The following is a 15,447-nucleotide window of genomic DNA, read 5'->3' as shown; positions in this document are numbered from 1 at the left end:
TTCTGAGTCATTAAGGAATCACCATTTTAGTATTGGAGGGCAGCGTGGAGGATAAAAATCATAGAGGGAGATCAAGAGAAGAATACACTAAGCAGATTCAGAAGGATGTAGGTTGCAATAGTTACTTGAGATGAAGAAGCTTGCGCAGGATAGAGTAGCATGGAGGGCTGCATCAAACCAGTCTCCGGACTGAAGACCACAACATCATCATCTTTGTTTAACCATGCGGCCCTATGTCCCCAACCCAATGCACTAATTTAAATGCCATCACATTGGGCACGCCACTCTTGAATGAAGGGAGAATCCACATGTGACAAATGTGGTAAGGCTACCCGTGTTCATCTCCTCCAAAGTGTGCAAATTGCTCTGTGGCTTACCCTGTCTGGAGTAGGTACTGCTGGGTCTCTCTTGGAGAATGAAAGATACCAGAGATGAAAACAAAACAGATCCATTGTGGTGAGGCCAAAAAGGTTTGTAACGCCATGCAGCCTCCCACGTTCCCTACCCCCTGTGCTTCAGTTGTTAAACAGCCAATTCAGAAAACTGGTGCTGCTACACAAACAGAGGTTGCTACTGTTAGCACTAGTACTTGTGTTTGTCAGTGTAGTTGGGCTGCTGCAGTTACTGCAAAGCCCACACTTTCTCCCAGAATGTAAGACATGGCCATGGTAGCCGATGTTGTGGAGCTCCCTGCTTCTCCAAAGGTTCAGCCTGGTCTACTGCCCAACACTGCCACTGCCATAGGTGTGGCTCCGAAGCCTAAACAGTGCCAAGACGAAAAAGCTCAGGCATCCATCACCAAAGGGGTCGAGAAGCAAACAGTCTGATCATGTCGACATCATCCTCTCTGATGTCTCTCATGATTCTTCTGTAGAGCTAATGGACCTTGATGTTGGCCTGAGGCAATCATCTTGCCCCGAGACAGAACCTCCACTCATTGCGAGCTCCCCTCCGTGGCTGAAAGACAGGATAAAAGTGCAACCCCTGTTATAGATGGCTCCCATATTACAGTGGAACATTAATGGGTTTGAATGCACCCTGTGCTTGTATTTACAGAAAACACATTTTAAACCCTGTGATGCCCTCGTACTATAGGGCTATACTCTGGGGAAAGGAGCTGCTGTGTTTGTCAGTAACATGCACCATTCCTCTGCTCTCCCTGTGGCTACTGACCTGCAAGCAGTTGCAGTTGAAATTCATGTTTGTTGGAGGATCACTGTTTTCTGAGTTTAATCACCTCTGAAAGAGGCAATAGACTCTGAGGCTCTCACCGATCTTATGGAAGAACTCCCCCAATCATTTCTTCTACTGGAAGACATTAATGCCCATCATGTCTTGTGGGCTCAACATCTACTTGCCCTCAGGGTTGCATTTTGCGGAGCCTCATCACAACTCGTGAGCTGTACATCCCCAACACAGGTACTCTCTCTCTCTCTTAATTCTGTGTTGTTACTGGGTCGTCCTCAGCCTGTCTTTCTGTTCTCCAACCCGTGAAGAACCTGTTCAGTGGGAAGTCATTGACAATCTTCATTCCAGTAACCACTTCCTACTCTGCATTCATCTACTGGATGGAGCATTACCAGCACGGAAGCCACCAAAATGGACTGTCAACAGGGCTGACTGGATGCTGTTCAGCCTGCTAGCTGTGTTTGAATTCTGCGACTGCATCCAGGAATGGGTGGAGCGCATCACACAAATGATCCATCGTGCCGTTGACTTATCGATCACAGTCCTCAAGACATCTTAGGAGGCAACCTGTTCCTTGGTGGACTGGTGAGTGCTGCTCAGCAATCCAGGACAGGCATGTAGCTTCTCGATGGTTTAAATAGTACCGCCCAAAAGCAGACAACCTCACAGCCTTTGGCTCATGAAAATCAAGGCTCGACGCATCATTAAGGAGAGCAGGAAAAGGTCATGGCAAGTATTTCTGGACTGCATCAACCGCTCCACTTCTTCTACAAATGTATGGGAGGCTACCAGGAGGATTTCCGGTAAACACAATCATTTACCAATAGCAGCAGTGCTGAAATGGATGTCTCCGAACAATGCCTGGAGGCATGGTTCAGACAAGGGCAGAGCATTTTGCAGTGACCACTACCAATGCCAGCAAGAATCTGATGTTTTGCTGCTACCATGCGGCTGCGGAGAGGCGATGACTTGGTCTTCAGATAATACAACTCTGTGTCTTACAGATTTCTTTCCTTCATGTGGGTGCTGGAATCAGCACTGTCTGAGATTTTTCATGCAGCCCTCAGTCGTGACCAAATCCAGTAGTGCATGCTTCGACATTTGCCAACAGCGTCAAAGGGCATTGTCCTCAAATTTTTGTTAATTTTATATGGCAGATAGGCAACTTTCCCAACTTGTGGAGAGAGGCAATTCTGGTACCTCTTCTCAAACCAGGAAAGGACCACACATGTCCCAGTAGTTACTGGAGTGTCACCGTAAGAAGCTGTGTAGGAAAGACCCTAAAGCAAATGTTTAACTGTCACCTGTTCTGGTTGTTAAAAGAGACTGGCAATGCCTTAGCCAATCTCACTGTCGACTCCGGAGATTTTGGTGCGCTGTCGACAACCTGACCCTACTAGAGGTAGCATTTAGGAGGGTTTCCTATGTAAACATCACTGTCTCGACATACTCTTCTGCAGCTCCATCAGGGGGGCTTTTGTGGCCATCTCTCCATTTTCATATGGTCCTTCTGGTCCAAGCACTTTATAGCTCAAGCTGATGATGTGTTGTCTGATTGTTTTGAGCAGGAGAATGGTGTTTCTCAGGGCAGTGTTTTGAGTGTTACCCTCTTTGTCATAGCCATAAACAGTATGGTGCGTCTGCTCTGGTTTTATAGAGCTTTTGTGCTCATGGCTAGACTATGGATGCACAGTGTACGGGTCAACAAGGCCTTCTTACCTGAAGATTATTGACGCTATGCACTCTGAGGGGGGTTAGAATAGTCACACGTGCTTACAGGACCAGCCCCATACACAGTCTCTGCGCTGAGGATGGGGAACCACCACTCACCATTCGGTGGCAGCTCATCGCATTGCATCAGGCTTGTAAGTTCCTCGCAGCTCCGACTTCACTCACATTCCGTACTGTTGCTCTTCCGCCTCTCGAATTCCTTTTCTCTAATTGTCCACAAGAAACAGTGCCGTGTGGGATCTGTGTGCAGCATGTGCTGGAGTCACAGGGTGTGGAGCACACACAAACCCAAATCCAGGGTTTTAACTGCCTGCCACCATGGTTCTGCAGGGGCCCAGAGTAATTTTTGATTTGGTACAGTACAGGCGAGATGCAGTCTTGCACATGTTTTTAATATGTTATGTTATGACAATTTAACTGAGCACCACAACTATGCAGTTGTCTTCATGGATGGGTCAAAACGGAGGGAATCCATTGGTTGCTCCATTGTTTTCCCTGTTCGTGTCTTCAAGGTATGACTGCCTCGAGACATTACGGTCTTCGACGTCGAATTATATGCGGTCTCGCAGTCATTGGAGCAGATAAGATATGCTTCAAGTGCTAAATTCCTTGTCTGCTCCGATTTTCTGAGTGCCCTTCACTCTCTACCATGCTTGTATCTAGAAGATAAAGTAAATATTCAGGAAACCCTCCTCCACCTATATGGGCTGGGGAAGGAGGTGTTTTACTGCTGGTTACCAGGTCACCTGGGTATTGCGGGAAATGAAACGGCAGACGTAGCAGCCAAGGAGGTATGTCGCGATCCTCAGTTATTTCAATGTGCCATCCCCCTCCACATTAACGTCTCGCTGTGGGGGTGATCGTGCTTTGATGGGAGGATAAGTGGCTGGAAGTGACAGATAATAAGTTGTGTCTAATAAAGCCCTCTGATTGGTCATGACGTATCTCCTTTCAGCCATGAAGGTGGGATGAGGTCCTTCACAAAAGCAAGTCCTCTGATGTGTGGCTTCTAAATTCAGCACGACAACCCTCCAGTGTGTGGTGCTTGTGATGTATAGATGTATGTGCGCCACATTTTACTAGACGGTGTTTTTCAGACCAGATGGCAGCAGCAGATTTACCCTTTATTTTAAGTGACATTCAAATGAATGTGGTGAGTCTTTTAAGGTTTTGTGATTTGTCCGACTTGTTTCCAAAGATTTTAGGGAGATGTCCTTAATGTTTCACACCGTGACTGGCTCATCCATGTTTTGTGTAAATGGTTAGCTATTCACATATCCCTGCACCATTGTTTGCCTCCTCTGTCATATTCCTTCTGTTTGGTCGTAGTATCTCTTACTATTTCTCCTTTTTATTACAGCATGTGATATGGGGTGCTTGTGGATCAATGCATGTGAATGAGTGAGTGTGCCGAAGTTTTTAACCTTTCTAACCATATTCATTTCTTTTAATATTTGTAAGGACACTGGTAACTTTGCAATTGAGTGCCCGTATACCCCATAAACAATAATACATTTTTCGAGAAACTTCTGCAGAAACCAACACCCACATACAGACAGTCAGTTGCAAATACAACAGTTGCTGTTTGCACAACCCCAGTGATAATATTAGTATTGTCCCTATGGTGTTGCACATAAAATTCAAATGCTTTCTTAAAAATAACTACTGTTTTAGCACCGTGCTGCACGTAAAACTATTGTACTGTGGTATATAAAGGCGTCTGATTTGTTATGTGCAGTGATTACAATCCATGCAACTCAGGTTTTTAAATGTTTCAGTGGTTAGATGTTACACCAGCTTAGTCAGTGTCTCTCTTTTGTAATAGAGTTATTAATTGCTGTCACTGACTCAGTGCAATGTTCTCTAAAACCATTAATTTTTATTCTCTCTCTCTCTCTCTCTCTCTCTCTCTCTCTCTCTCTCTCTCTCTTTTTCTTTCTTTCTTCCTTCCTTCCTCCCCTCACTGTGTGTGTGTGTAAAAACGAAGAAAGGAAATCTGAGAAACTATTCTATTTGGCCGTTTTCAGTCGAGCTGTAATTTTGATAACTTATTTCTTGGGATCACATACTTTAACTTAAGACTTTAATTTTCTGTCAGTTGAAGGCTGACGACTGTAGTTTAGGGACCTTCAACACAACTAATGACTTGAAATATGCAAGCTTTTCGTGTAGCAACTAAAAGAATTAAGTATGAGAAATCAGTACTTTCTATGATAGTTTCTCAGATGCACATTAATTTTGGCCTAAACTTGAGATAACAGTGACTTTAGCAGAAGCTAAATTAAAAGGAGTTATCTCAGTGTAGAATTCCTTACTGCTTCCTTTTCAAGAGAATAAAGAACATTTTTAGAATTTGTAATTCAGTAATGCACAAGTAATTTTACTGAGCATTCCTGTTGTGATGTTTAAAGCTTTCCCAGCGTACTGATTGTTCCATAAAAACACGGGAGAACTGCCCGATATCAGTAACTTCCTGCCACGATATTTCGGCGCAGAGTCTTCTGGCCATCTTCTGGTGAAGGCCACTGTAGTAGTACTGGCGAGTACGTGCTGAGTTCCGCTATTTAAAGCCTTCTGAGGTGACATTGCGCATGCGCTGCTCAGCGTGCGTGTTCATATCGGCTCCGTGCGCTGCACCTCACGCCCTCCACTGCGAAAGCCTGGCGTATCGGTGTAAAGTCGATTTCCATCTTTATGCAGATAACTACGTCGACTACGAAGTTTCTCTATAACAGGATTCCAAGCAGAGTTCAGCTGAAACCGCTATCTCGATTGATGAGAGTCTCGTTGTCAGACAATCTTATTTCCACAGATTCATTGATAATCGAGCTCCAAAAGTTTGATGTATGGGCCAAAATTTTTGTGTCGTAATTCATGGAATGGTCTGTGGAAATACAATGTTCGGCGATTGCGGACTTGGTGGGTTGGAGAAGGCGAGTATGCCGTTGGTGTTCCACAATGCGTTCCTGCATAGTTTGTGTTGTTTGCTGTATATATGATTTGCCGCATTCACACGGAATTTTGTAAACACCTGGTTTACGCAGGCCCAGGTCGTCTTTAACGGATCCCACCAGTGATGAAATTTTGGAAGGAGGGCGAAAGATGACTCTCACTTGATACTTTTTCAATATTCTGCCTATCTGTGAAGAAATATTCCCAATAAATGGTAGATAAAAAGTCGACCTGAAGGCCTCTTCCTCTTCCTTGTTCCGTCGTTTGTTGGTCTTCATCACTCTGTTCACTTGCCTAGGTGAAAAGCCATTCTTCAAAAACACTTTTTGCAGGTGTTCCAGTTCCGCTTGAAGACTGTCTGCGTCAGAGATAGTATGGGCACGGTGGACCAAGGTTTTGAGAACGCCCATTGTTTGTGCTGGATGGTGGCAACTAGTAGCTTGTAGATACAGGTCTGTATGAGTGGGCTTTCTGTACACCGAGTGACCAAGTGTACCATCACTCTTCCGTCGCACCAAGACATCTAAAAATGGCAGACAACCATCTCTCTCTATCTCCATGGTAAACTTTATGTTTTCATGTATGGAGTTCATGTGACGTAAAAATTCTTGGAGACGGTCCAGACCATGAGGCCACACTATGAAAGTGTCGTCAGCGTACCGCCAAAATACTGTCGGTTTAAAAGTGGCAGAGTCGAGTGCTCTCTCCTCAAAATCCCCCATAAAAAGATTGGCCACCAGGGGAGACAAAGGACTCCCCATGGCGACACCATCAGATTGTTCGTAAAATTCGTTGTTAAATATAAAATATGTAGAGGAGAGAGTGTGCTCAAACAACGCTGTAATGTCTGCACCAAACGTATTGCCAATGAGGTGTAGTGAGTCCACCAGAGGCACCTTTGTGAACAGTGAAACCACATCAAAACTGACCAATAAATCACTACTTTGCAGTTGTAGTGACGGAAGTCGACTGATAAAATCGCCAGAATTCTTTATGTGATGTGCACACTTGCCTATCATTGGTTTGAGCAAAGATGCCAAGAATTTTGTTAGGTCGTAGGTGGTTACTCCAATGTTACTCACAATTGGACGTAATGGCACATTTTCCTTGTGGATCTTAGGCAGAGCATATAGCCTAGGTGGAACTGAACTGTTTGGTTTCAGTCTTTTGATGACCTCCTTCGGTAGAGAACTATTTGATAAAAGTTCTGCTGTTTTTCGCACTACTCCACTCGTGGGATCCTTATCGATTTTGCGATACGTTGAATCACATAATAAAACATTGATCTTATTAATATAGTCATCCCTTGGTATGAGGACAGTAGCGTTTCCTTTGTCAGATTTTAAGACTACTGTATCCACATCTGCTCGTAAGTTACAGAGGACTATCCTCTCCATGGGCAAGATGTTATTCTTCATTGGTGCACCCCTGGTCTTGGTGCGACGGAAGAGTGATGGCACACTTGGTCACTCGGTGTACAGAAAGCCCACTCATACAGACCTGTATCTACAAGCTACTAGTTGCCACCATCCAGCACAAACAATGGGCGTTCTCAAAACCTTGGTCCACCGTGCCCATACTATCTCTGACGCAGACAGTCTTCAATCGGAACTGGAACACCTGCAAAAAGTGTTTTTGAAGAATGGCTTTTCACCTAGGCAAGTGAACAGAGTAATGAAGACCTACAAACAACGGAACAAGGAAGAGGAAGAGGCCTTCAGGTCGACTTTTTATCTACCATTTATTGGGAATATTTCTTCACAGATAGGCAGAATATTGAAAAAGTATCAAGTGAGAGTCATCTTTCGCCCTCCTTCCAAAATTTCATCACTGGTGGGATCCGTTAAAGACGACCTGGGCCTGCGTAAACCAGGTGTTTACAAAATTCCGTGTGAATGCGGCAAATCATATATACGGCAAACAACGCAAACTGTGCAGGAACGCATTGTGGAACACCAACGGCATACTCGCCTTCTCCAACCCACCAAGTCCGCAATCGCCAAACATTGTATTTCCACAGACCATTCCATGAATTACAATGACACAAAAATTTTGGCCCATACATCAAACTTTTGGAGCTCGATTATCAATGAATCTGTGGAAATAAGATTGTCTGACAACGAGACTCTCATCAATCGAGATAGCGGTTATCAGCTGAACTCTGCTTGGAATCCTGTTATAGAGAAACTTTGTAGTCGACGTAGTTATCTGCATAAAGATGGAAATCGACCTGACACTGATATGCCAGGCTTTCGCAGTGGAGGGCGCGAGGCGCAGCACACGGAGCCGTTATGAACGCGCACGCTGAGCAGCGCATGCGCAATGTCACCTCAGAAGGCTATAAATAGCGGAACTCAGCACGTACTCGCCAGTACTACTACAGTGGCCTTCACCAGAAGATGGCCAGAAGACTCTGCGCCGAAATATCGTGGCAGGAAGTTACTGATATCGGGCAGTTCTCTCGTGTTTTTATGGAGCATTCCTGTTAATTTATAGTGCATTCTAAATGCTCCTACTCTAAGATATAGTTGCTTATAAATCCCTAACAAAAATAAAATATCTACATTCTCACTAATTATACAAAAATTTGTAATGCTTATACATGCCAAACAATTGAGGTTCTGATAACCATATTGGCTCAAAGCACAGAAACAAAGTTTTGAGGAAAATAGATATTTATGAAGATTAAATTTATAATAAGATCAAATTTATAAACAGACTATCAGTCTCGTATGCTTTTTAACCAAGTTTCAACATCCTGTACTTGCTATGGAAAAATAATGTACCCACTTTATGTTATGAAATATTGATTAATATTTAAGGTCATATTTATTATAAGTGTAAATCACAAATTTCCATACATGTGCTAGTGACAGTAGTTTTCTCTCTCTCTCTCTCTCTCTCTCTCTCTTTTTTTTTTTTTTTTTTAATGTTTGCAATTAATGTGAAACTAGAATCAGTATATGAACAATAGATACTAACTGCACAATTATGACCTATTCCAACACTTCATGGTCCTCATTATTATCATTTTCACGAAGCACATTCTGTGTCTTGAGGATCAGATAAAATTTCCGATATGCGTCTGATTATGAAGTATTACTACTATTTACACAATGAAGACACTAAATTATGTTGTCAACCCTAGATAAGAATTGAGCGGCACAGAGCAACAAAATTATTTTGTGCTTTGGGCCCATATAATGCATATCTGAGAAAAACCCATGAGACGTCTTTTCATTGCGGGACTGCAGATATAGATAAAGCTGGTTCACCGTAAGAGGGTAGGAGCATGCATACACAATACAATCTCAAAATTGATGGTGGTGTGCTGTAAGCCCTTACAGATCTCAGCACCTCAGCCAGTCATTTTCTTGGCCTGTGTCACTCAGACCAGAATCAGAGAAAAAGTGGAAGTGCTATATTCACAATCTTTGTACATTACCAGAGCAAGCATAAATATCTGCATCAAATCAGCTTTAAGCAGGAACTGAGGCGATCTAATTACATTTTTTTAGACCCTTTCACTCACCAATAAGTAGACACTGGTATTAACGAATTGTGCCTGAGCTGCAACATGAGTATTCTTTGGCCTCAAAATCATTGTTTTCTAGCAACAGAGGTACATTTCCAATGTATTTGTTAATCTAGGCATTGGCTGTTGCTTTCTCCTCACTCTCCAATCCTGTTTGGTTTGTGCACAATGGATCTGTGAAAAAATTAAACAGAAATAAAAAAAGAACATAAAAATGATTATTGATTGATGCTGCACACACACTACATCATACTTGCCACTGTGCATATCGTGTCTTACTTGGGCTCAAACACCCACTCGCTAAAAAAAAATTTATACTGTATTTTCACAAGTATTGACAAAATCTTCATTTTCATGTTGCTGCAAAAAACCTTTCTCAAGGAACTTGTCACTCAAACCATATCAAGTGGAAAATATTGTTATTTCATTAGAAACAAATTCTTAAATCCTATCATTCTGAGATTTGAATGATTCCTACATCAGTGATTTTTAAGATTTGAATGCTTTCTACTTTTGAACCATTTTAATATTTCCGTCTTTGGTTCTGCATAATGAATACATGCATTGAACATTTTCATTTTTGATTCAGAAGACTAATTAAGATTGAAGATGGCCAAGGTGTCAGAATAGGAGATAGGTAGCATAAATGATTTTTCAGTTCTTGTGATCAATAACCAATGAAGGCTGTAGAGCATGCTCTGCAACAAGATACTGTATGTTGCCATTATAAGAGGGGTGATCAGAAACTAAGGTTACAAGGCTGATATTCCCAGAGTTTTATCTAATATAGAGAAATTAGTAGTGTCCAGTAATGCTGATACATACAGTTGGCAACTGTGCAGAGTTTCAGCCACTTTATCACCTACAGTACCAGTTGTAGGTAAACACTAATGGCGATCCATTTGGAAAACTGTTCTTGCGAAGAAATCTGCTCAGTCATTCAATTTCTGTGAGCAAAACATAATCATTGATGAAACACACACACACACACACACACACACACACACACACACACACACACAAACACACACACATGCGCACGCCACCCCGCTCCACCCTCCCCCTACAGCTCTTGTTGTATCCTGTTTAATTTTTCAGCTTTTTGTGAAGCCACTAATTTATCTGTCCAAAGGCCTGCCTCTTCCCATTTCTCCCTCCTTGTGTCCTTCCCTATCCCTTCCCCACCTCCGTCAGCTCAGACAACTGGTTTCAGTAATCAAATTGAGTATCAATACTAAGTCTTGCCATGACCACGGGAATGTGCATTTGGGTGTCTGCGTAGTTGTGTGTTTGAATGTGTGTACTGTTGTTGAAAAATGAGCTAATGTGAATGTGAATTACTGTGCTTCATGCATTCATATGATATAGGTAAGTGGTTGCCTGTCCCATATTTTACGTATTGCTCCATTGAGGAATTTCTAGTATTAAAAACCACACACGAACACGGCCACTGTCATTTGCATGCATTAAGGCCTGACTGTAACTGTATCTGAGGTGAGCAGCGGTCTTTACTCGGGTGGGGTTGGTGGAGATAATAAAGAGATGGGGGAGGAGGGAATAGCAGTGTATGAGTGGGGTAGCATGGTAGTGCTGACTGTAGGAGCTTGCAGGGACAAGTTGGGGATGGGATAGTGGACTGTTAGATGCAGTATCTGGAGACTGTGCTTGCAGGGCAGGGAGGGAGTGGGGGTGTTGGAAGCTTTGCTGGGGAAAGGACTGTGCAGGTGCGCTGGTGAGATAGAAGATATGTAGGGCTGAAGTGGAAGCAGGGAAAGAGATAGGCAGGTGGATGATAGGGAGTAGCAAAGGTTAAGGTCGAGGGGGATATGATAATGAAGAAAGTGTTGCAGGGAGTGTTTCCACCTACATCATTCAGAAAAACTTATGTCAGTGGGAAGACCCTCCAGATGGCACAAGTTTGTGAAGCAGTTGTTGAAAACAAGCACACTGTGTTTGGTGGCACCCACAGAAATTGGGTGATCCCTCTGTATGGTGGCAGCAATTCATAGAGACAGATTGCTTGTTAGTGGGCATGATCACATAGAATGCTGCATAGTGATTGGAGCTAAGTTGCTAGATAACATGACTGCTTTCACAGGTAGCCCAGCCCTTGATGTGATAGGAGATGCCTGTGACGGGACTGGAGTAGGTGGTTGTGGGAGAACATACGGGACAGGGGTTGTATCTAAGTCTGTTGCAGAGATATTAGCTACTGGACTAGGATTTGGGAGTGGCAATGGAATGGGGATTGACAAGAGTATTGCACAGGTTAGATGGACAGTGGAATACCCCTGTGAGAGGGTTGAGGATGATATTTCTCATTGCTGGACACCCTGAGAGGTAGTTGGAACCCTGGCAGAAAACGCGATTTGGTTTCTCCAGTACCAGATGGAACTGGGCCACAATGATGGGGTGGGGGTTGCTCCTTTGTGGCCACTATCCCATCCCCAACTTGTCCCTGCAAGCTCCTACAGTCAGCACTACCATGCTACCCCACTCATACACTGCTATTCCCTCCTCCCCCATCTCTTTATTATCTCCACCAACCCCACCCGAGTAAAGACCGCTGCTCACCCCAGATACAGTTACAGTCAGGCCTTAATGCCTGCCAGACCCTGGCAGAAAACGCGATTTGGTTTCTCCAGTACCAGATGGTACTGGGCCACAACGATGGGGTGGGGGTTGCTCCTTTGTGGCCAGACAATGGCTACATGAAGTAAGGGACTGGGGAGACAAAACACTAGAAACGTGTTTCTGGGGCAACATGAGGAGGGTAATTTTGGTTTGTGAAGGCTTCAGTGTGACCCTTAGCGTATTTGGAGAGAGATCATTCATTACTACAGATGCAACAATCGTGGGTGGCTAGGCCATATGGAAGGGGTGTAGAGCAGGAGGCATTTTCAAAGTGGAGACATTGTTGGTGGTTGGAAGGTTTGATGTGGACAGAGGTTTTGAAGGAGCCATCCTTGAAGTGGAGGTTGACGTCAGTGTGTTCCGGGGGGGGGGGGGGGGGGGGGGGTGGGGGGTGGTATGTTGTCCTCACCCTTGGTCCAGACCATGAAGATTTCATAGGATCCTCTACATAGCCCTTAAGCAGGTTGGTGTAGGGTGATGCTATGTGGGTGCCTGTTGTACCATGAATTTATTTGTAGGTGATGTCTTCAGAGCAGAAGTAATTAGAGTGAGAATGTACAGTAGTTGGTCATGGTGACCAGGAAGGAGCTTGTAAGTTTGGAGTCAGTTGAACATTGGGAAAGGTAGAATTCAGTAGGCGCAAGGCTGTGGGCATTGAGGATTATTGTGTGTATAGAGTAGCGGTCAATTGTGACGAGCAGGGTGCTGGGCGATAAAGGAACAGGAATTGTAAAGAATCAGTGGAGGAAATGGTTGGTGCCTGAAATAAACTTGCATTAATTATTGATTGTGAGTAGTGCATGTATTGGTGCAATGTGCCTGCTTTTAGTCTTTACAAAGCATATTCAGTTTATTTGCTTGTAGTTTTAAAGTATTTGGATACAGTACTTTAAGTAAATTATTAATTAGTAACTCGTCCTAAAAAAGAAAGAAAGAAAAAGAAAGGCAAATTACAATAATCAAAATTTGATGTAAAAAATATATTAGCTGCCATTTGTATGTTGCTAAAATTTAATCATGTGGTCACTAATATGACATGTAAATTTATTACATTCACAGTGAAGATGTTGACATGAGTAGTGAATCTGAGGATGAAATGGACATGACTGCAGTTGGAAGAGGCCGGCATGACTTACTTGTCAAGCAAGAAACGAAAGTACAGACAGGGTTTTTCAAGAGCAGCAAGAAGCAGCACCCCATGTTTCCCTTCTTTGAGGAAAAAGTTAAATTTGATGAATATGGTGAGATTATTAGGTAGGCAGAAGTAGAAATTATTTATTTCTGTATTTTTCTACAGTTTGTGGGTATATGCTTCCTGTGAGTAACTTAGAACTACAATTAACAGTACAGAAAAGACTTTTTCATTGCTTGCAAATGTGTGAAGCTGGTAATTTGGTGAAGTAACTTCCCTTTTAAGGATTTGATATTAAATTTTCACAGACTGTAAGACAAAATTATTGGCATAATTGAACAACATGGATTCCTTATGAGTGTTGACTAGTGTAATTCAGAGTTTAATAATGTTAAGTTGCTGTTTCTGACTGACTCTTTACGAGTAGCTGTATCATTAATAAGCTGCATGTTTTCGGCATTTATAACAGCTTAGTTTTCTGTGAGTTCGATTGTTTGCATTTATTCTCATCAAGTTCCTTTTTCAAAAACAAATATTTCTCATGACACAGTCATAGAAACTTTCAGGGAATAGTAACTTTTGATACTTCATGTACTAGTGCGTGACATGTGTGTCATAGCAATGGAATTTTCAGATTTTAAATGATCTATAATTTTTTGTGTATTAAAATGCCACTGTATCCTATCATAAAAAAGGGAAAGAACACTCCTTTTGTATCTGTCACACTTGCTGGAAGTTATCCAAAAGATTACTTAACTTAACATTATACGAGGTGTGACTGGAAAGTTTTAAGAATGGGCTTGTAATTGTACAATGGTGGCACTTACATGCTACTGTGATGCATCTCCTTCAAAATAGTGTCCTTCTGACTGAAAACACCGACTCCAATGGTGTTTTTCACTTTTGGAAACATTCCTGGAAATTTTTTTCCTGAAGCGTGTTAAGGACGCTCTCCGTATTTGCCTGGATCTCTTCAGTCGAGTGAAATCACTTCCCTTTCGGTGAATTTAGGAAATAGGTAGAAGTCCGCAGGGGCCAAATCAGGGGAATATGGCAGTTGTGTAAGTACAGGAATTTTGAATTTGGTCAAAAATTCAACAATGGAGAAGGCATAATGAGCCGGAGCATTGTCACAGTGTAGAATCCAACTACTGTCTTTTCACAATGCAGGCCTCTTCTTCCGCACCTTTTCACACACACGCTCAAGGACACATTTGTAGTATTCCTGGTTAATCGTCTGTCCTTCAGGGGTAAATTCATGATGCACAATACCGGCAGAATAAAAAAAAAAATCACCAACATTGTCTTTGCCTTTGACCAACTTTGCTGTGCTTTTTTCGGTCATAGTGAACCTGGAGTCTTCCACTGTGAAGACTGTGCTTTGGTTCCAGGATCATATCCATATACCCACAATTTGTCACCTGTAATTACCCTATTTAACAAATCTAGGTCATGTTTAGTCCGATTAATCAGATCTTGACACACTTCAAGTCTGTATTGTCTCTCAGTTAAAAGTGACTGAACTGCATACAAACTTAAATTAAGTTCATCAGCCATCTCACTAATTATAAGTCTACGCAAAGTATATCTATTTAAAAAAGCTGATAAAAGTGCTCTTAACACCTTTTTAAGAGACAGTCTTCACTCCTTCCGATCTGATCATGTAAGTGTAGAAAAGTTGTGGAATGTTTTCAAAGAGATAGTGTCAACAGCAATTGAGATCTATATATACCACATAAATTAATAAGTGATGATACTGATCCCCCATGGTACACAAAATGGGTCAGATCGTTGTTGCAGAAGCAACGAAAAAAGCATGCCAAATTTAAAAGAATGCAAAATCCTCAAGATTGGCAAAGTTTTACAGAAGTTCGAAATATGGTGCGTACTTCAATGCGAGATGCTTTTAATAATTTCCACAACGAAATTCTGTCTTGAAATCTGGCAGAAAACCCAAAGAGATTCTGGTCATACATAAAGCACACCAGTGGCAAGAGACAATCAATACCTTCACTGCGCGATAACAATTGTGAAGTCCCTGATGGCAGTGCCACTAAAGCAGAGTTATTAAACACGGTTTTCCGAAACTCCTTCACCAAAGAAGACGAAGTAAATATTCCTGAATTCCAATCAAGAACAACTGCCAAGATGAGAAACATAGAAGTAGATATCCTCGGTGTAACAAAGCAGCTTAAATCACTTAATAAAGGCAAGGCCTCCGGTCCAGATTGTATACCAGTCAGGTTCCTCACAGAGTATGCTGATAAAATAGCTC

The 15,447-nt window shown here is 42.5% G+C and overlaps 1 protein-coding gene across 2 annotated transcripts in view; it reads left to right on the top strand.

Moving 5' to 3' along the window:
* LOC126467465 (probable cleavage and polyadenylation specificity factor subunit 2) overlaps positions 1–15,447 on the top strand; it is a 188,982-nt gene that overhangs the window by 111,806 nt on the left and 61,729 nt on the right. For both annotated transcript variants that reach the window (XM_050096465.1, XM_050096464.1), the window contains exon 10: positions 13,100–13,294. In XM_050096465.1, the coding sequence (XP_049952422.1) occupies positions 13,100–13,294 (195 nt within the window). The remainder of the gene's footprint in view (positions 1–13,099; positions 13,295–15,447) is intronic.

This window comes from Schistocerca serialis, chromosome 1 (assembly GCF_023864345.2).
Source record: "Schistocerca serialis cubense isolate TAMUIC-IGC-003099 chromosome 1, iqSchSeri2.2, whole genome shotgun sequence".
Taxonomy (NCBI): Eukaryota; Metazoa; Arthropoda; class Insecta; order Orthoptera; family Acrididae; genus Schistocerca; species Schistocerca serialis.
Note: the sequence above shows the minus strand (reverse complement) of the source record. Positions and strands in the feature narration are given on the sequence as shown.